The 23,434-nt window shown below is 37.4% G+C and overlaps 1 protein-coding gene across 3 annotated transcripts in view; it reads left to right on the top strand.

The window, feature by feature from the left end:
- The window catches only part of shroom3 (shroom family member 3), a 63,339-nt gene that overhangs the window by 6,748 nt on the left and 33,157 nt on the right, over window positions 1–23,434 (top strand). For 2 of the 3 annotated variants that reach the window (XM_086096766.1, XM_086096765.1), the window contains exons 2-3: window positions 3,475–3,629; window positions 20,310–20,489. In XM_086096766.1, the coding sequence (XP_085952892.1) occupies window positions 3,475–3,629; window positions 20,310–20,489 (335 nt within the window). Of the gene's footprint in view, window positions 1–3,474; window positions 3,630–8,220; window positions 8,307–20,309; window positions 20,490–23,434 lie in introns of those variants that run through there. The other variant, XM_086096768.1, reaches the window with a different exon arrangement.

Raw genomic sequence — 23,434 nt, 5'->3', positions numbered from 1 at the left:
TTAAAACTAAAAGATCTCAAGTGTGAGGTGCAAAATGTGTTTTGAGTCAGAGGAGGGGTCTGACGTGCCTTGTGAGAGATTCTTGGCAGTTGTTTTAACATGTGAAGAGGACCAGATGGGTGGAGTCTGTTGTTTCCAAGCAGTGCTCAATAACTTAAGTCACGAGCATATGCAATAGAAATGACTTGCGACTGTCACTATTTTAATTGCTCGTGACGACTTGAAGAGATTACAATTTCAAATTTCGATATGTTGTCAGACTGCTACCAAATTCTATTCTAAATGATTAAACACAGAGCTGGACAAAAGCAATGCGCAGGTGCGCGAGCACAGCCTGGAAACCAGACTCATTGCTGTACCACGACACAATCGCCACAAATTGCATTTCTGAGGCGGAGCAAAATCAGCCAAGAGCAGAAGTTACATATTTTGGGGAGTTCCTACGTATTTTGGCCTAGTGTTGTTTTAGTTGGCGAACAAATTTAACCGACATGGTGTAATCGCATGCTTACCGATCAAATGTGCAAGTAGTGCTTTTCCCAGCTTCATCAGTAGCATTTTTGCCGTAGACACAGAAAATAACTTGAAAACGCCACAGAGAAATCAATGGGTTGAAAATAGGTGGCGTTAGCGGCTGGCAATGTAAAATGGCCGCCGGTGGCTTCACTTCTCGCAGCAGCAAGTAAGCGTCATTGTTAGTCCATTCATATATAAGTCTGTGATCTTGACAGACATTTTCTTTTGAAATAATGAATGAGTTTAGTGCTAAAGGAAACAAACTATCGTCCCTCCCACGCCGCCATTTTGAATGGACTTCCGCTGCCGGAGAGTGACGTTGCTGCAAATAAACAGTTCCTTTTGAATGTTATAATCCAATATATACAACAACCATGATATTAGATGGCTTCAAGTACTGTAGAGCAGAACTCAATGTAGTCTTACCCTAAAATGCCTCCTTTTTTGAGCAAGAAAACCTTGAGTGTATGGGATACAGTCAGGACCAGAGTAGGAGGGGTAATCTTGATATCACGCGCCATGCCGTTTGTTGGGAACGAGACTTTTTGCCGTCAGTATGGATTAAACAGCGGGAATGCAATTGTGTGATGAACAACTGATGATTTATTTGGAGGAAACTCAATGAAATCCTTCTTCCAGAATTAGGCACTATATTCAGGCTCACAGAGAGTGGGTGGAGTTTAAAAGAGACCCCACAAGTGTGGAAAAATACTTCATTATGGTATACTGGAAATATTAATGTACTAATCAAGAACTAGTAAGTAATTTAACAGGTGATATATCTGGTAATTCACACTCAAAGTAAAATGTAATAATGATAATAGAGGACAGAATATATGAATACGCATTTGAATTGTCATTGAGATATCACTCGTATATTATGGAAATAAATTGAATAGAAAACAATTATTTAATTGTTTTTTAGGACCCCTTTGGTCATTTTGACATTTTGTAAAGATCCAATATTCTTACTTTGTTGGATGTATTGTAGAAAGATTGGGGATTGCGCACATGCTGACAGTATTTTGGCATGAGTTAAAGAGGAGATTGTGTAGCTATTGCACATTGACATCCCTATGACTCCTCTGTATTGGGACTATCCCTGGAAAATCACAGATATGTGCTGCATATTCAGAAAGACTGTAACTGTAAAGTGTAAGAAAACAATTCCATCAACTAAAGCTGAATGAACAGTGGAGTGCATGCATGACTACTAAAGTGTTGAAGAAAATGCTTTGTGTCAAGTATTGTTCAACACAGGTTCTATTAACCTAATAATGTTTAAAAAGTAGCTAAATTGTCTATCATATGAATTCATGGTTCATGGTATTTTAATGTAAGGCAAAACATGGAGAATTACATAAGATGTTACAAAAAGACGTTGTGCTACTTGGCATTCTGAACATTTTAGGTGGTTGCATTGATGCCATTCCATTGAATGATGTGACACACTCATATAAATCTATCCAAATTGTGCTTCTGCATGCTTGACAACTTAAGTCTGGATTGTTGAAATAATACGCAGTGCACTTCAATGACATCAGCACGGCACGACTTCTCATGCAGTTCTTGTCCAAAATACTATCAATCAATTATGATTTTTTTCCTTTCTTTTTTTACAAAAAATACTTTTCTACACAACTAAATTTGACGAATATGGATTTGATCGTATTAGAACAATGAATTGTCTGAAAATGTCAGACTTAATGATACATATTTCTATTAACAATCAATGTAATTGACTGGATTGCTTATGTGCAGACATTTGGAAGGCCAAGGCAAAGTGTGAGTACACTTATCTCACAGGGAAGCAGAGAAAACAAAACAATGTGACCTTGACATGGCATAACACATACTCAACCGACACATGTTGATGTCCGCTGGCTCACTCACTCACTCACTCACAGGCAGCTAAGAGCCGTCATCAGTAGGGCTGATAAAGTGTTGGAGCGATGCTGAAACAGTAACGTGTGTGTGATGAATCACCACAAACGTGTCATTCATGTCTCTTTTGCATATTTCATGAAATATTTGATTAGAGCTAACATAGTTTACCAAGTGAAGCCCTGCAAGGTTCAACTATTCTAGAACACTGATGGGCAACCTAAATGATGGAGAAGGCCATAATTTTTCATCAGCACTACTGGGAACCTCATAGCACCACACACTTCCTGAACAAATGTATGTTAAAAAACAAAAAAACATTTTAAATAGGGACATAATATGTAAAAAAATTTATTTAGCCAATGTAAATCACAGTATCTTAATAATATATTTCATGCTTAATGCATGTAATGCATGTATGCCTTCAACAACAAATAGTTTGAACAATAAAAATGCACATAAGGCCGACTGGGATTTTTTCTTCTTCTCTAAGACAAAAGGCTCTCGTGCATAAAAATTCCTATTTAAGGCAAAAAACTGCTGAACAGAAAACCAACACTATGCGCAAAAAACTCATTTGCTGCATTTTTATAAAAACGTCTCTTCCCTGATTGGGTGGGACGGACATTTGGCGTTGGTGGTGTGTGTGTGTGCGTGTGTGTGCGCGCTTACAACTCATGTATGTTGTCTGATCCTCATATAGCGCTATAGCTATATCACTTTGTGGTTAAAAAGACTTGTTATCCCTCCAGGAGGAAGTTACGACACGAAAGTGAGTGGCTATGGATTGGCCCTTGACTTCCTTTACTTCCCACGCACGTGGCCAGACGGGGTCACATGACTAGTGGAAATGCGAAAAATGTGTTTGTGCAATATTTAAGAGGTTTTTATAAATGTCAGTGTTTTCATTGCCAATTTGCTATTATGCAATTTGTAGTTTGCGCATTTCAGAGGGCAGTGCAACCTCAGCTATTGACTCCCATTGAAAAAATAATGAAATGTCAATGCCCTTTAAAATCTCCTAGTACATGGATGTACATGGATGTAAGAGTGACAAAATACGTGTCTTTGCAGGTGGAAGAGGGCGGTAAGGCAGACAGTTTGGAGTGCCCACTACAGGTGGGGGATGAGATTATCATCATAAATGACATCGAGCTGACAGGTTATCGTCAGGAAGCCATCGCCCTTGTCAAAGGATCATATAAGACTCTACAGATCACCGTCCGCAGGTAAGGATTCATGCATGTGTGTTTGTGTTTAGAAGGACAGAAATGCGTGGAGTTAGATAGACCAACAATATCAGTGGTCACCTACCTAAAAGAATGTTTGTGTCTGAGGCCCCGTCCAAACAGAAGCAAAGCCGGCTTCGTTCCTCAAACAAATCTCGTACATACAGAAGCATTTCAAGACTTGCGTGTGTCCAAAAGAAGACGCTGAGGACGTTTAATGGCTGTAATGTATATGCCAAGTCTGGAGTGGCGCTGTAGGGTTAGGGTTAGGGTTAGGGTTACACAAGGAGTTAACGGAAAGCATAGAAGAAGAATCAGCGAAGAAGACGGACACTTTAAAAAAAAACTTTATTGCAATCTACAGAACAAACATGGCTTTGCATGTATCAAAACAACATGAAAAAGACGAACACAGGAGAAGTGACAATGGCGGGTGATTCAAGTACAACACCGCTTGTTGGACGTGGGAATAAAGAAGCAAAATATTTTGCTGCAAAAGCATAAGCAAGCTAAGGAGGCTGCGCAAAACGACTACAACACGGCTATCCGCCATTGTTTTTTTTTCTTTTTTCTTTTTTCCTTTTTTTTCTAAGAGCTCAGTATTGTTCATTCGGAAATGTCATCATCATTGCTCTTTTATTTTTATTTTTTATTTTTATATATATATATATTTTTTTGTTTGTTTTGTGTGTGTGTGTGTGGGTGAGTATGTGTATGTGCGTGCGTGCGTGCGTGCGTGCGTGCGTGCGTGCGTGCGTGCGTGCGTGCGTGTATTTGTTAGCTCACCAGAAAACCTATTAGAAAAAATCTCATACCGTTCACCTAAACCGAACACCAGGAGACCCGAGGGGACCAAAGAAAACCAAGGAAGGTGAAATCCAGCACCGACCAGACACCCCCCACCAGAACTCCTCCCCAGCCCAAGAAACATCCAGACCCCAACAAATCCAAAAAACATAAAATCAGGGAGGCCTCAAGAGACCAAAGGAGAGACCGAGAAAAGGAAGGAAGGACAGACGAAGCCGCGTGAGATCCGCAGACACCAGCCTCCACCAATTCAATAATCTGAGGAGGAAACAGATTGTGTCTGAGTTTCGGTAGATGCTGGTGTGGTGGATCTGGCATGCATGAAAATCTCCACCAAAGAGGGGAGCCGTCGACCCCCGCCGGACAGGGGACCGCAGCACTGCTCTATACTGCGGCCCCCAACCGATGGCACCCCCACAAGCCCCCCCCCCCCCCCCCACACACACACACAAGTTGTGTGGTGTATTAAAATTGGAGGGGAGTTGTAGGGTGAAGACGATGTTTCCACCCTACCCCACCCCCCAAACTGTGTTATGTGCCCTATATGTCTATAAAAGTGTATTGTGCAAACCTAGTGTAGTGAGTTAAGAGGAGTGACCAGCGGGGCCCTCCCCAACCGGGCGGGGGCAGGAGGCGCATTGTTTTTGACAGACTGACGGTTCGCACGCAGTCACGCGAGAATTGGCACATACGTAATCTGCGACAATGCGTCATCATCGAGCTGCGACCATTACGTCATCGCTGGAGGAGTATCCTGTGTCCAGACGGACATGTACGGGGCGCGTTTTGAAATCTTTCCACTCTGGAGCTCGGTTTCAAAAGTGATCGGTTTCAAGCTCCGAAACCGCGCCGTCCTATGGACGAACGTCTTAAACGGTAAGAGACTTGTGAGGATACATTGAAACTGGCTTTCGTGTGGACGGGGCCTGAAACAGTTTGGCTTTAGCCAAAGGTGCTAAAACTCAACAGGTGGAGACGAGTTTATCTGCCAGTTGATTAGAAACACTTGTGGCTAAAGCCAATCTGTGGCAGGCTTTTTACTTTCTGGATGTGGATTACCCAACCCTGATTGCACGACACATTTTGAATTCAGTAGTAAGAAAGACTAATAAAATCCCAATGCGCCTTCCTAAAGGCTTGTTATTTCATAAAGCATCTTTTAGAATTCATGCTAATACTCTGCTAGCTACAATAGCTGGTATGTGTTTGGACTTGGGGTGTGGCTTCTGTTGCTACTGCAGCTTTTATTTTGTGGACATCCAGTGTGAGGACTGACTCAACACAGACTTTACACACACACACACACACACACGCACACACCCCCACACACACAGACACACACAAACACAGTCCGACAGATGTCGTAGCACACATGGCAAGTCTGTTTTACTATTTTTGTGGGAACCATCTCATTGACATAATGCATTTCCTAGCCCCTTCCCCTAACCCCAACCATCAAAAATGATTGCCTACCCCTATTCCTTACATAACTCAATTCAAACCTAAACTCTTTAACCAAGTCTTGACCCTCAAAAAGAGGTCTAAACTTGCCCAGCAAAATGGCCCCACATGGACGGGTGGGCCCCACAACTCTGTGAAATTCGGAAATGTTGGCCCCACTATGTAACAAAAACAAGATCACACACACACACAGACCGGCAGATGTCGTAGCACACATGGCATTGTGTTAAGGTGTGTCAGGAATCTCACGAGAACTCTTCCTCCACACAATCACTGTTCAAGTGTGTGTGTCTGATGAACTTCCTGTAGGGTTCCTGTAGATTAGTCAGTTTTTTGTGAAATAATAACTACTGGTCATATACATATCAAACATGCAGTAGTTTAGGGAACATGTTTGTCATTAGAACAAGACCTTTCTGGTATGCATTTCCGCTTTGTACTGTGTAGCAGACTTGTGAAGTAGGTCAAACTTTATGGCTTCATCTTTGTCCTGCCTTCACCTTTGGACTATATTGTCTTACTTGTTCACTCACTGTATTTTATCAATAGGATATTTGGAAAGGAAATTGTGTGACGATGCTAGGAAGCCCCTAATACTAAAACTCTAATTATTGTACTGTCCCATGTGAAATAAATGATCTGACCTGAGGATAATGTTGACCCCCCCCCCCCCTCCACCTGTTTGTTTACTACAACTGAGACTGATATTATCCATAAAGCCATTTTCTATTCACGGATGAGATGGACGTTGACGTTGTCACCAGACAATCACATGGCACATATTGACAAACAATCATTCATGTCACGGGCTCGATATTACAAAACCAGGGAACTGTTTTAAATTGTGTTATGGGTTTTACATTATTGTTTAGTTTCGTTTTATTTAGTTTTCAATGTATTTTAAAATTCAGTTAGTTTTAATTAGTTTTCAGAGTGGGTTTGTCAGTTTTACTAGTTTTTTTTTAATGCTTTGTTTTGTTTTGTTTTGTTTTTATTAGTTTTAGAATGAGTTTTTCTCATTTTTAATATATGAAGTATTTGTCATGTATATACCCTTAAAACTGATGGGTCAAAATTAACTCAATTTAGTTAAAAAATTGGACCGAACTGCTACTTGGGTCAGTTTGACCCAAGTAGCGGGTCGGTCCAATTTTTTTAACCTAAAAAATTTTTGGCTAGAAATTGGAACGACCCGCTACTTGGGTCAATTTGACCCAACTTTGGGTTGAGGTGATTTTGTTTTGTATCAAAACAACAAAACAATCCAAAGTTGTGTCAAATTTATCCAATTTTGTTTTGTATCGACCCGCTACTTTGGGTCAATTTGACCTAATTTACTTTGTATAAAAACTGCAAAATAACCCAAAGTTGGGTCAAATTGACCCAAGTGGCAGGTCGGTTACATTTTTTTACCTAAATTGGGTTCGTTTTGACCCATCAGTGTTAAGCGTGTATACATGACAAATACTTCAATAAATTGACCTAAAGTAGCGGGTCGGTCAAATTTTTTTTGACCAAAATTGATTTATTTTTGACTTAGCAGTTTTAACGGTGTACACTCGACAAATACTTATCAAATCAATTTGGCCCAACTTTGGGTTGTTTTGATGTTTTTATACAAAGAAAAATGGGTCAATTTGACCTAAATTCACCCCCAAGTTAGGTCAAATTAACCCAAGTAACAGGTCGGTCCAATTTTTGACCAAATTTGATTATTTTTGACCCAGAAGTTTTAAGAGAGTGAGATAATTAAATAAAAGTAAATACATAAGTATTTGTAAACAAAAGTAAAAGTATTGTATAAAAACATAAATGAAACTATGATTCTCAAACAAATGTTGGCTTTCTTTATTCTGTTTGGCCGTACAGTAATACCAAAATTAATACACTTTAAATAAACCCAGAAAGTTCACGTATGAAATTAATTAACTAATTTAAAAAAATAATAATTTTAGTAAGTTATAAACACATATAATGTATCTTTTATTTTGCTAAGAATCCCCCCCAATTTTGTTAATTTTCGTTAACTATAATGCGCTTAGCGCATGCACATGTGTACCGTATGTGTGTACACATGCTGCATTATTTTGACAGGTGGTTTAAATGCAACGTGGGTGTTTGAGTAAATCCTTCATCCTCTATCTCCAGACAAAAGGCGTGTAACTTAGAGCGCACCTGTTAAATGCTATGTCACTTGCCATACCTGTCTGTCCAACTCCCTGTCTCTCCTCCATTCCTGCCACACTCCCTTTCTGATTGGTGCATTCCAGTGAAACCTGGTAGGTTAAAAAAACCGAGAGCAAAGTGAAAAGCCAGAGTGGGAGAGACAGGCATACACCTGCAAGTATGCCGTTAGCACCTTCTTTAAAACAAAGCATCATATTTTCCGAGGATCTTCACATCAGCGTTGTAAGTGTGCTATTTTGGTCTTTGGCGTGCTGTATGTATTCTCATACACAAACTTAGATTTGACTCAAACAATGGAAACTTAAGTAAAAGTAAAATCGACTGTATGCTGCTAACTGCTAATGGTCTTATACAGGTGTAATCCATAGTTTATATGTATTTGATTAAACAAGTTAATTTAGTTTTGCTTTTGCATAGCAGCCTTAATCAAATTCAACATGTTTCTTGTGCTATGGGACATTTATGTGTGAAAATGAAGTGTATTACGCTACACCTTACTAAAGTGAGAAATGAGGCTAATGTGTAGCAAGAACCTTCTATTAAACTTTACCCGACACTTGATAGCTGTTTGTGCGAGATAAGACTTTCCTTGGTCTCTTGAGCATGTTTGTGTTCGATGATTTGTCAATTTGTCTGGAAGTATCAGTCAGTCTTTGCGAAGTCTGCGTGTGTTTGAGCGTGTGTGTCACCTGTATTGCTCCTTGCTCCGCATTCTGCAGATGTTTTGTCATTTAATACCCCCCTTAGAAGCAGTCTGCACTGAACTGGTGTTATATTGCACTTGACTTTTGTTTTCCCTTTAGATAAAAGAAAGGAAAGAAACTTCATATGTGGCATCTGCTTGTTGTTTGCCATAACGATGTAGCTGCCTATGTAATAACAACATGCAGTCTATGGGCATATATTTTAGCACTTTACTAAACCAAAAATATTAGAAATAGCACAAGCTCTATTTGTGAGGATGTTTGTTCATATGAAAACAAAAATTAAGTCACTGGAATGTGAGGAGGTTAAGCAGGTTTGACCAAGTTCATCATCGTAATCTTTACCTGTGTAATTATAGCTAATAGCCAAACGTGTATAAGTACTGCGATGTTTGGGTCGGAGTACGTATTGGATGATTATTAACAATTTTGTTGACTGTGTGAAATGTAATCAACTGTATCTCGTTCAATGACTTAGTAGCACTCCTATATCATTATTATCATTATTGTTCTGCTGCATAACATCATATAGAGGAGAAAATACTTTCCCAAAGTCTGCTGCGGATATGCTCAAGCTCCAGAGTACCCACAAAGGCACAGGGAGAACATGCTATCACTACAGAGAAAGGCCAGAGCCTGAATTTGAATCTATGACCTCAGAACTGTGAGGCAGATGTGCAAACTACTTATGCACTATCCCACAAGCAACACAGCCAATAATACAAACCACAGTTGCGATGACATTTCGTTATAGAAACATGATTGCCTTGCGGTTTTTTCAGCTTGAATGAGTCTAATAAGAAATTAAACAGGTTTCATGCAAATTTTACACGACTTAATCATTTCAATAATCAGTTATTGATCACCAATTACATGATAAATCTAAGTAAATGACACAGGCAGCCAATATGCTTTTCCGAGTGCATTCCAAAAATGCTCTAGAGTTCTTGACTCTAAATTGTGTATGTAAGTGTGAATTTTACCTGGGTTAGTTTTAATAGACCAAACCTGTATTTAAAAAAACTGCATTACCCTGGATAAATTAAGTTTATTGAACCCAAATAAATTAAGTTGGACCCAATCCAAGTAATTTAGTACCATTAACCACAATAAATTATGTTGATCTAACCCTAACATTAAAATAGGCCAATGCAATTGTTAAGGGTTTAAGAAAACCATTTATTTATGCCAACAATCTTTTTGTGATTTTCATTTCATTGAAATCATTTTTTTCATTTTCAGTGAGGACCAGCACAATAAGAGATACAGTAGATAAATGTAGACATCAGTAAGGTCAAAATATAAAGTGAGCATATTTTTCTATACACTGTAAAAAAGAGAATTGTTACCAACTTAATTGAATTGTTTCAATTGGTAACACACAATTGAATTAAGTGGCTGGGTTTAATTAATTATGAGTTCAGTGAACTACTGTATATTAACTTTGGATTAACTTAATTCAAGTGTGTGGTACCAATTGAGGCAATTAAATTAAGTTGGTCAACTATTCTCTTTTTACACTAGTGTAGATGAAAAAAACATTAACCAATATAAATGATGTTGACTTAAGCACATTAAAATAGACCAATACAATTGTTTAATGCTTAGGGAAGACCATTTAATTATGTCAACATTCTTTCTGCGAAAAAAAATGTAAACATCACTGAAGTCAAAATTTAAGTGATCATATAATAGTTTTCTGTAGCTAAAATAAATTGGATGGTTCCAACATATTCTAGCTGCAATAGACTTATTGTTGTGATGTGTCACACAGTACTGTACATCAAGCTATTTTTTAGGAAAAAGAGGAGAGCTACTGTATTGTAGTGTTAAAACCCTTTCGGGCCCATCGATGATTGCAGTAGACCTGGCATAAACCAATAAAATGCATAATTCCAATAATGTCAACACTTCTGGTTCATGATTGGATCCTAGCTAACCAATCACAATTGCAAGTTGATTTGCATGATGTCCCTTTTTAAAAATGTTGGTAAGTTTACAACACGTTACAGCCATATTATCCTGGCGTCCACTATAGCAAACAAAAACATGAGATAACCTCCCCATAAAAATCCATGTTGTTCTTATGTGGGAAAGATATTCAAAATCAGCAAAAATAAATAAATTAATCAGCAAAAATAAATAAATACAAAAGCAGAAAAAATGTGGCTCTGAAACAAGTACTAAAATCTAAAGATCTCTCAAATGTTGATTTAGAATTAAGAAATTTGAATTAGATTTAAGGGTGCTTGAGCACCCCCAACAATGAACTCGGCAAGCCTTTGCCTGACATACAGTTTCCATTACATGTGCACCATGTTAGTAGAGTTTGTGTGTGTTTTGGCATTGTCTTGGAGTGTGTCACAGTGGGAGTTTGAGTTGATCCACTCATGCTCGAAAACAACAATGCTTACATTTGCATTTGCTATTCCAAAAACTGCTTCTATTTAGTTCATGTTGTGTTGGGATGGTTGATTTTAACATTCACAGTTTTGTGTGTCTGAGATTTGTGAGGGCTTGCCTCACAAGCTTTGTTGTAGCTCATCCCAAAGTTATTTGATGGGCTTGAGAAGAGGGGTCAGTGCAAATTCTTCCACTATCCAAACATGACATTATGGAACTTGTTTACTAAAATAAATTTTATGGTTTGGGTCAAAATTCAAAACTTTAAAGGATTTTAAGTCATTAATCTAACCTCAGCTTTGATCAGCTTTAATTGGATTTGAGGTGTGTTTTAAAACTTTTTTTTAACTGTAGATTTGATCAAATAATTTAGATGAAAGTCCTTGTTTACTAACATAAATGAAGTTAATGATCTGCAGTTCTACATTAGTTCAAAACAAATAAAGTAATATAAATGCTTGAACTACTCTGAACTCTTGCTTTGGCTGTAATGTTAGTTATTTGGATTTCAAATAAATCCTTATTTTTGAATTTTAATTACTAGTGATACTGTTTAATTATAGCAAGTCAGAGTAAACCCCTTTGACATTCTGTACAGGTTAAACTGTATTTTTTTTTAATGAGAGTACTCCATATTCAAATACGAACAAATGGTGAATAGATACTTTGATTTCTGGAGGTTTGAAGTCCAAGCTGTGTCCTCACTCAGACAGTCTCTTTGTCTTCTTGCATTCAATCATTTTCGCTGACTCCCTTCCTTTGTGCCAGCTTGTCGTAATCAAGCTGAATGAATGTTTGACTTTCTCTGGTCCAAAAACGAACAGGAAGAAGTCAGTCCAGGGACAACTGCAACAAAACCGTTTCCAGGACAACCACTCTGCACGGGTGTGTATCCGTGGGGGTTCTTTAATAAGATTCTGGAGACAGGCAGTTCACAGAGGGAGCTTTTCTGTTGGACTGTTCTGTTAAACCTCTAATTAGGTTCAGAGACAACTTTCTTTTTACTGTGTGACAAAAAAACAAAACAATTACACAATTTTTGGGGGGGTAGATTTACCGCAATTGTCGTCCTTTGTGGTTCTTGATATGTTTGTGAATATAAAATGGAAAAGTGACATTGCTCCCCAATAATGTGTTGTCACTTAAAGACATTTATTTGAATTCATTCATTTTTAGAAGTGTCACTAAGAGACATTCCTGTCTTGTCTGACATCCTAACTGTGCTCATTCAACTTCCCGTTGTCCAGTGTGTTGGGTAATCCAAATGCCCGGACTGCTGGAACATTGCATGTCCGGTCTTAGCCCCCACCAGCAGAGATGTCACAGATCAAATCCACGTGAATAACACTGGACAGTCACAACAGTAGGGATGGGCGAGTGGGTGAGTACCGATACCAGGTATCAGTACCTGTGTCGATACCAGTCTTATTTTAAGGTATCAGTACTCATGACGGTGGCCTTTCTGATCAGGAACTAGAAATTAGTAATTAAAAGAATAGAAAATTGCCATTAATTACCCTTTTTAAGGAAAAATACTATATTGGAAATTGAAATATATAGTTGTTGTTTTTTCATTGGGGGGGGTTATGTAGTAGTGGTATCGGTATTCGGTATCATTATTTGTGACTACTCAATAGTTGAGTATCGGCATTGGTATCGGTCTGGAAAGAAAGTGGTACCGAATAGTGTTAATTTTGTCAATGAAAACTAAACAAAAATAATTTTGTCAACACACATTTTTCACAGCACTAAAACTAGACTAGATTAGACTAAAACCCTCATTAATAAACAATAACTGGGACTAAATCAGGATGCATTTTCATCGACTAATGAAGGCGAGACGAAAATGTACTTAAAAACTGGACTAAAATCTCTGGACATTTTAGTTCATGAACAAAAACAAGACGAAAATGATATGATTTTGTAAAATCTTGTCTCTGCTAATCTGTCACTGTGACGCTGTCATGTGACACACAGTGACCCCACCCCCCTTTCAAATCTGCAGCTAGCGAGTGCGACATGCACAAACACATGGGACAGACATGAGGTGGATTCAGGGTGAAAGGTTAAAAAAAAAAAGGACATTACATTTATAAAATAACGTAACATTAATCCAACTTCTGCAATGTTCCAACAATATTGTTAATCCGACCGCTAACTAATCCTGGCTAATTTACTAGCTTGTAGCATGGAGCCATTAGTAGCCACTTGTTGATATACCGTACTGTAATTGTGTGTGAAGTGTTTTTTCATGAAAAAGATGAGAGACAATTTTATGTGAAATAGTTTTAGATCTGAAGTATTCAACAATATCTGCTGGCAAAAAATATATACACGGGTAAAATGATTGTCCTGATGAAAATTAGACTAGAACTTTGACAGTTGTTGTTGACTAAAACTGGACAAATAAAATAATGTTTTCTTGGACTAAAATAAAGAATAAAATGCTCGATTTATAGTCGACTAAAAAAGGACTAAATAAAAACGGGATGAGGTTGACTGATTATGTTAAAAGCTAACAAGAATGATTGAAACTGGACTAAAACTGAGACTAAATTTAAAAATGGCGGATAAAATAAACACTATTACCGAACATCCCTACAAATAAGTAAGGCTTACACTGCAAAACTTTGTAGGGTAAAATAACAGCTGGGTTGCCGTCTTGATACTCTTACTTTACAACCCAAGAACTGTTATTAAGTTGACAGTAAATTACTGTAATAACTGATTTCACTGAATTACAGTATGTTGCTGTATTTTCATTCTTTGGAGTAGAATACTGGCAGCTGGGATGCCAGCTTGTTACTGTTCTTTTACATTTCCCAGCTGTTATCTAACCTGGCAATAGCCAGATTGATAATTGTGATTCACTCAAGGGAGTTCTCCACATTATCAATCTGGAACTGCTCCACGTTGATTTGCTCGGGAAAGGCGGGAAATTCTGTACAATACTTCGAGCTGATTGGTCAATGCGGCATCTTGTGCACCTTTGTTTTGACCAATCACGGCAATGGAAGAAAATGTCATCTTCCTGTTCTTGTCGTAGGACGCTTTTCAACATTAAACAAGGAAATGAGTAATTCTGCAAGAACAGAATTAATTGCAGCGTCCATTCGTCTAATTTAGGTTTGTTTGGTTTCCCCGTGGTCGCCGCTTCCTGGTTTCGTCACAGCTGCATATCCCACCCCCAAACAATACCGCTTTGTGATTGATCCGTACAAAAAGTGTACGGATTGATGAAAATCAGCGGGCTCGGTACAAGAGGTATTCTCAGGAGTTTGTGAGCTACTTTGTGAAATACTGCGAGAATTTACCTTACAGAGCAAGGTTAGCTGTTATTCACTTAACAGTAGATTACTGTTATTCACCTAATTACAGTATATTGCGGTATTTTAATATATTTTTTTCAATAAAAATACTGTCAGCAGAGTTGCCACACATTTCACTATTATTTTATGGACTTTCACTTTCTACATAAGGCACTCAAAGCGCTTTTAAATTGTTTCCTCAGTTTACCAGCATCAACAACATGTCGGGTTCGGAGACAATGACTCTACCGCTGAGTTATACTGCTCCACATTTACATTTAGCTTTTTTTTGTAAGCTACTTCTGAGCATTTGACAGTTTTCCCCCTAATTTTATCACTCGCTGTACAGGGAACAGAAATCAGTCATGCAGTAAAGATAAGTAAAACAAGAACAACAAAACAAACATTGTAAGTAAGTATACAAGTAAATACAATTTTAATCAATAAATTAATAACCAGAATGCTGTTTGATTTATGGTATACTGTACAGTATCACCATAGTTAACAGTTATCATAATGGCAATGCTTTACTTTTTCCATTTAAGTAATCTGACTACAGTCACTCCTCCAATAGCACTTTAAGTTACTTTGTAGACCATGCTTGCTCCGAAATGCAGATAACAACTGAAATATAGAAAGAGGAAGAGATGAAAAAGTCCCTGCAACTCACTGCCAGCAAAATGCAGCCGTGACCCAGAATTAACACCACTTAATAAACAACACAACAGCCCATCTCAGTCTGTATTGTAAAACTAAAGCTTGATTCCTAACACAATAGTACTCACTAAAATTGCGCACACAAAAAATGCATTGTGGGAAAAATTCTAATTCCCATTCCCTCTGAGGGCGTGACATTGTTGTTTTCAGCACTTTTGACGAGTGACGTGTATCCAAAACATCAATGAATGAAGCTGGAAATACAGTCACTATGTTGAATTTGATTCATCTAAAAATCTAAATAATAAATGGTAAATATTAATAGTAAATAGTTAAACAAAGAAAAATATATATTTGTTACTGTATTTAATGAAAAACAGTAAGCTCCCCACAATGTTTCCCAGAATGCATCGTGTTTTAGTGTTTTAGTATAAAACTATACATTACTGTCAGAATTTACAGCAAAGTTTTACAGTTTTAGAGTAAGGCTTGAAATAAGCTGTTTCACATTTTGTAATACATTTTACCATATGAGAATCAAATGCCTTGACAACTGTCAAAATAAAATAAAAGAAGAAGAACCACCGAGACAGGCCTGAAAAGTTTCATTTCGCTCACATCACCACCTTGCCCGGGTGGCCGGAGGTCAAGGAAAGCTCTGTGCTGTTTAGGCAGAAGCAGCTCTCCAGCAACAGCTTCGGCTGGCTACTATTAGCGCCTAAAAACAGTGCAATGTCACTCAGACTCACTGCTTCGTCAATAATCACCGCCTGTGTGCCGGCGAATAAGCTACATTTCTAAAAAGTGTCATAGTCACGAAGGGATGATGAGAAAAGCCAGAAAAGCCATGCTAACCCTTACCCCCAAAAAGTATATTTAAGTATACCTGAAGTATACTAAAAATTAGGAAAGTATACTTCTAGTTTACTTTTCTTGTACTTACTTTTCAAGTAAATGTTAAGTCTACTTGTAAGCAGGGCTCTAAATTATATATTTTTTACTAGCCAAACACTAATTTTCTCAGTTTTCTTTTTTCTTTTTGAAGCCTCTAAACATAAAGTAACAACAGTATGTCTATATGGCAGTGTCGTATTAAATACACTGATTCTGAAACATATTATAAAGTTAATTTACTTATTCCCACACCCAGCGCTCATTCAGCTGAATGGAAAGCTCAGCCTCATTCATTAAACTGGCCACCTCAGAACACATGATCAGGCGAGTGGTGTGCACTCGCAATTTTTTTTTTTTACCACAATCATTAAAAATCCATCCACAAGTACATAATAAATTGTAAATATAGTTCAGCGTAGTTGTAAAACATTATTATATTTATTGTATATGCTGTATTTTTATGACTTTGGCGAAGAACGGCGGATGCGCTCTTGCCACATTGAAACGCCAACTTCGAGGGCCGACCAAAGCCAACTCGTGTGGAACCAGTCCACTGGAAGCAGCATTGCATTACCAGCCAAATTGGCTAGTAAATATTTATGACTACCCACCAAAATGAATTTTAAAGCCCAAAGCACCAAGTGGCTGGAAAGCCTAGTGATTATGGTTGTTACCTTTGATACCTAAGTCCCCTGGTTCGGTCCCTGTCAATTCACCATTGGGTTTGCTTACTGCGGACATAAGTATACTTTAAGTATACCTAATAGTGTACTTAAAGTATACTTGAAAGTATGCTTAAGTGTCAGAGGTGGGTAGACACTTTTACTTGAGTAAGTATTTGGAACAAATGTACTTCTAAGAGTAGTTTTACGACAAAATACTTTTTACTTTTACTTGAGTAAGAAGCGCTACTTTTATTCCGCTACATTGGGCTCACTAGAGTCGTTACCCGCCGCCCCATTCATACATTAGATTTAACGTATTTTCACGTAAGTACTCACTTAACTGACTGTGTGAACTAGGGGTGTGAATTGCCTAGTACCTGGCGATTCGATTCGTATCACAATTCATAGGTCACGATTCGATTCGATACCGATTAATCCCGATGCAAATCTATAAATTTATTATTGCGATTTTTTTAAACTAAAATTTTGAAAATACTAATCAGTAAACTTCTACATGTACACTGTAAGATTTGTATGAAAATGTATTTGTTTATCTGAAAATTCAGGCTTATAACTGAGCCACTGCATTTAACAAACAGGTTGCAGTCTGTTTCATGTTAGAACAGCACTGAAATAAAATATTAAGGCTTAATGTTCCATTAATATAACATTCTTCCATGCTTAATGTGTGAATCTTAACCCTAAGTAAGACATTTTGTTGAATATTCCCATAAAAAAATGCATGTTTAAAAATCGATTCGGCCGCATATCGAATCGATTCGAGAATTGTGATATATTGCCGAATCGATTTTTTCTAACATCCCTAGTGTGAACGTATCAAGTCTTTTGAACCGCTCTTCAATGTGAGAGTCGTTTAAACCCCCGAAACCCCCAGTACTTGAGTATTCTTTTCACCAAATACTTTTTTTTTTTTTACTTGTACTTGAGTAATATTATTTTGAAGTAATGCTACTCTTACTTGAATACAATTTTTGGCTACTCAACCCACCACTGTTAAGTATACTTATTAATATACTTTATGATATACTTAAGTATACTTATAGTGTACTAAATTTGGCCAATTTAGTCCCAAGGAGTTTACTTAAAGTTTACTTTTAGTACAAGAATAAGCATAATTGAAAGCAAACTTAAAGTATATCTAAATATACTCTATATTAAGTACTTAAAGTATACTACTTTTTGGTAAGGGAAATCCTAGACTAACCTAAGATTGGCATGCTATAGAGCATTTAACAACACTATTAAGTGCATGGATGATCAATGATAAAGAATACACTTTTTTTTTTATGAATGTTTCATATTGTTGTTAGCCTTGCTCTGCATGTTGCTGTTTGTTATGACCAACACATAGTGACTCAACTCAACTCAACTCAACTTTATATATTATAAAGCACTTTAAAACAAGCATTGCTGTATATAGAGTGCTGTACATAGAACAGAAATCATACCATATTTAGCACTTAATGGTCTCTGCTTTTGTGTAGTTTAGATTGCATAAGGTGTTTTTTTTTAAAATGTTTTATTTATGTTGTTTTGGCAGATGCAAATTATTATACTGTATGGCACTGATCTGAGATCTGATCTGATGTGTGTCTCTTCGCTTGACAGAATTTGGTTGTCCATTTTCTCACCTGTTGCCTTGGCACACAACTGCCACCAGTCTTTGTGTATATGAGGCTTGGTGAACTGATTAGGGACATTAGTTATTAATAGTCCATTAATTGGTAAATCATGAATAGTTCTGTATATAATCTGGAATTTATTTTTCATTCATGCCTTATTTTTCTCTTGTTGTTAAGTATTTAATGTTTAACTTTTTAAAAAAAAGTTAACTCTTGCCCTATTCTAATTTAAAAATAGCAATAGCCACGTACTGTTCACATGTGCACAGGTGTTTTTTATTTATTTATTAAACTATTGCTCACAGCAATTTCACAGCTTGCCTTCCTGTGCCATTTCTCTTGCAGCCTTGCTCAATTTCACAATTTTCTGGCATTCTTATTGGAAAAGGCTTGCCAAATGCTCTCGCAGGGCAGACATTATGGCAAAAACATGTTCCACATTAATAAATCACAAAACATTTTCCACAACACATTAAGAGGACATTCTTAAAATGGACCTGATTTTCCTGTTGTAACGATTGCTTGGCCTTTCATGAGCATTTTGACGAACTAAAAGTGGACAGCACTGCTGTACGCTGCTTTTAACCTCTGGATGTGCGTGCATGAGTGTCTGTGCATGATGGTGAGTGGAATGTGACAACATGGTGCCTCCTGTTGAGGATTTCAGGGTGTTCCACATTCCTGACACCAGTTGAACAGGTTTCATGTTGAGGCTCTTCTCCCGTGCACCTCCTTTTTGTTCATTATTTATTTCCATTTTAAAGAATTGTTGATTCAAAGCCCTCTATGGATGGAGGAACACAAATTCTCTGACTTTGGAATTAATGACAGATATCGTTGTTGTCACATAACAATAATGTTTATTTTATAACTACTCAATAGCAATTCAACTGAACAGAACTAAATAAATCTGATATTCGAACAATAAGATAATGTTTTGTACATAAATTATTTCACAAAATAACTGATAATTGTGTCACAATATATCATTTAGTTTAAATTGGAAGCAGAACCAACATTTTGATAAGCTACAATCCTCGTAATGTTGCTGCTTTCTATTTCTTTTTCTCCCCCCAAGGGCAATATTTTACATAATGTACTTGTCATTGTAAAACTTTGCAGCTAAGATAATAATGTTGCTAGGATCCAACAGAATTGCTTGGATTATTTTCTGGGTGAAAGTCTATAACAAGACACCAAAAAAGCAATGAGCCAGGCTTATCTGTCTTTAAATCAGCAGTTTATGAAGACAAGGTTTTACTGGAGTGTAAATATACTTGCATCTTATCTCTCACAATGGATATAAAGTAAACAGTAGAAAGATTACCATTTTACCCATGGTCATTCAGTATGGACCTGCTGTCAAATAAGTCAAACCAAGTAAATGAATGGACAATAGGGTCATTTTGTATAAAACAACCCAGAAAGTTGGGTCAAATTGATCCATAAAGTGGATCGGTTAATTTTTTATCCACAATTGGGTTACTTTTGACCCAACAGTTTTTAGAGTATAATCGCCGCACTAGTTGACAATTAGTGGCTGAGTGTGTGATACTGTATGAGAAATTGATTTACCGTACATGAGTGTCTGGGTCCTTCAACTGATGACAAAAAAAAAAGAAAAAAGAAAGGGAACAAAACAAGACATCATGCCCGGTGCAGAAGGATGTTAACACAATAAGTGGGTTTGTTTTGTCTGTCGCACAGTGAATAAGGAGTGAGATTAATAAGACAAATGGTCTTGTTATTGTTTGTTAACAAAACACCTTAAATGAATAAATGGCACTTGACAATACAAAATGATATAAAGGATGTGATTGTGATCTTAAAGCATGTACAAAATATGTTATTTCCACTTGTATTTCCTTGCTAATGGAAGCAGATACCATTGTAAAAAAACAACAACAAACAAAAGCAGCGAATAACAACAATTTTCCTTTTCCACCCTCAGGGAGTTTGATCCCGGATACATTGAGGAATTTGGCTCTTCGCCTCCCTCATATCCTTCTTTCTGTGCTCCATCACCTCCTCCGCTTCCTTCCACATCACCGCCACCGCATCAACAACAACAAAAAACTACCCACCGCAGTAGACCATGCTCAACAGGAGTCCAGCTACGCATCAAGAACAGGTACATGACTCTAAAAGTCGATCACAGCATATAAACGACACCAAGTGTGTGATCAGCTGTCAAGTGAAGCATCTGGTAGTTCCTTTCTGCAGGAATCCACTCATTTGTGTTTGTGGTATGGGTGTAGTCGGTTAAACAGGACATAAACAAATCAGTATACTAGTGCAAGTTCAACAGGTCATGACCCCTTGTCCTGGCTACGCTTCCTTTGTATATGCACAAGTGTCAGAGGATTTATTAACTCCAGTTGTGTGTTTTGTGGTTCAGGGTTCTAATAGCCGATATTTCCATGGTGATCTCCTAACAATGTTCCCTGTTTCTTCTTCAGCGACTTTGTCCTGCTGGAGTATTTTTACATTGCGTATGTGAGAAGTCAAATGATCTTGATTGAAAAAGTAGTCTTAGTGCTTAGAATCACATATTGAAAAGATTTGTTTTAAGATCACAAGGTTGTCCAATCGAACAGCTGAAATTGGTATTTTTTACACTTTAAGCACGGGTGTCAAACTGTGCATGTCGGGCCCGCCACATAATATATTGTGTCCCACTAAAGCTAATAAAATGTGTATACTTCATGTTTCTTGCTAAATGGTTTTGTTTTTTCTTTGATAGAATCTGTACCAAAATTCACATTTTTCTTCGCTTTTTTCAAGCATTGTATTACCACCAAATCCTTTCTTACCATTGAACAATAGTTAATACTTTTTATTAAATATTTAAAATCACATTTAAAATCAACCCCAAGTACATGTATTAAATTAATTACCAGACTAAAATAAAGGACATTTTCGTTATAATTCAAGTTAATTTTAGTTAGTTTTGTAAACGTAAAATGTGGTTTGTTAGTTTTCCTTTTTTTTAAAAGCATTTTTGTTTTTATTTTATTTGAATTTTAGTTTTAGTTATTTCATTAGTTTTCGTTAACTAAAATAACCTTGTTAAGAACAATCAAATTCAGAAATACAGTACATATGATTTTCACCACCATATGCTATGTTCAAGGGAAACCACGGCGGTCGTGAGTTGTGACTCATTTGCTAGAGCAGGTCACCAGGTGACCAAAGCTCCGTCTCTCCTGTCTCAAAGTGTCCTTGGGCAAGACACTGAGTCCTAAAGTGCCTTCTGGTTGACACTAAATGAGAAACAATTGCAGTACTTGTTTAACAAATGAATTTGTGAACATAAAGTGGCCTGAGAAGAAAATGAATACAGTATTCCATCATGCAAAAAATGCAATAAAAGTTATAACCAGTGTGGATTGCAAGGTATGCTGTGAATGGGGTCAGCGTTCTGCATCTAATCAACAACCGTGTCCTGGCTTACCACTGTTTGTTAAACCAGTCACCCTTCTCTCCTCTCGTTCTCTCTCCTGTGTGTACTCTTGGTCCATACAAACAGTCTATAAATACTATCACTCGTCTACAGCCAGTTTCATCCTAATATGGAGGTCACATCGCGCGTGTGCATGTTTGTGCGTGTGTGTGTGTTATGTGTTAGAATGTGGTGAGCATCTCAGCCTCACGATGGTGCTGTAGTGTGACTTGAGACATTGACGTTGATTCTTAGTTGGCTTTGAGGAACTTGGATGAACTTTCTGCAGGTTTGATGCAATTAGGTTTTCTGCGTTAGTACTATCGGTTAGTGATAGACTACGGTGTGTTTCGACTTATACATTTGGGTTATATTGCTGTCATAGGAACGGAGATCAGAAACTCCTGTACTTACTGGGAAGAAGCCTATTTCCATAGCAGCCATTTAGACGTTGTAAACTGGTGAACAGATGGACAGGTACGGTTACCGCAAAAGTAGAAAACAAATTCCCATGACATGTCTAACATGCAAGGAGGAAGCCATTTACATGTTGGCGACAATCTTCAGGATAAAATTGTGGATTTTCTGCTCTTGAGATTAAGAGCAGAATGTCTCTATTCGTTCTCCCACAATCCCCTTGGCTCAGGGCCGTCATCAGATTACATTAGGTGGGGATGGGGAGGTTTCTCATGTCTGATTGGTCCAAAAACAGGAAGTGAACCCGAGCCCCACGAGGCTGGGTGTTCATTTGTGAGAGACATTGATAACAGGATCCCCCCTTTCTTTTAATTTCCTTTCCTTTCCCCTCTCCATCTCTCCCCCTCTTTCCATTACTAGCTTGTAGTTTCTTGGCATTTTCCCGCATCTTCTTCCTGTCTTTTCTTCTTCTTTATTCTGCTTGTTTTTTTCTTTCTTTGAAGTTTTTATTCTTTACTTAACTCCCTTTTCTCTCTTTTGCTAGGTTCAGCCCCAAATCGAAATGCTGCGTCCCCCCACGTGTCTCGCTTGCTTTGTGAGAGACAGATTATCAGTGCTGATATTTGGCATTTTGAAGCACATTGACATCTGCCTTTTCATATCAGCATTGGCCTTTAAGAGATCGATTTAAAATGGAATTTTATTATTATGCCTATGCATCAGTCAAAATACCAGGAACTTCCTACACTCTTTGATTTTGTTTGAACTAAAAACAAAGTGAAAGATGAAAATTTCAGTCAAATAGAAATTTTTGAAAACCTGATGGAGTTTATTTGTTGAAGTATTCATTTAACTAAAGACGTGCCTGGGTGCTTCTTGCTATTTTTGTTTGAATTTTAAAACAAATACAGTAAGTCTATTAAAAAAAAAGCACAAAAAAAAAAACAAATTGCTAATGCCAAAAGCTGTTTAATCAACGTATGCTTTTTGAAAAAGTTAACTGTTAAAGTTTGTATAATTCAAAATGTTGACGCCAATATTATCCCTTTTAATGTAAATAAATATTGGCTACAAATACCGTATCGGTTATCAGCCATCTTGGCTACTAATAATCAGTATTGGTATCAGGTCTGGAAAAAATGAAAAGAAAAACATCGATCTACATCAGTGGAGCTTCAAGCGGAGAAAAGGAGAAGCTCCTCCTTCTCCCCTGACAG

This window comes from Leptonotus elevatus, chromosome 15 (genome assembly GCF_054856555.1).
Source record: "Leptonotus elevatus isolate MCC_2025b chromosome 15, RoL_Lele_1.0, whole genome shotgun sequence".
Lineage (NCBI taxonomy): Eukaryota > Metazoa > Chordata > Actinopteri > Syngnathiformes > Syngnathidae > Leptonotus > Leptonotus elevatus.
This window is presented reverse-complemented; position numbering and strand designations above follow the sequence as displayed.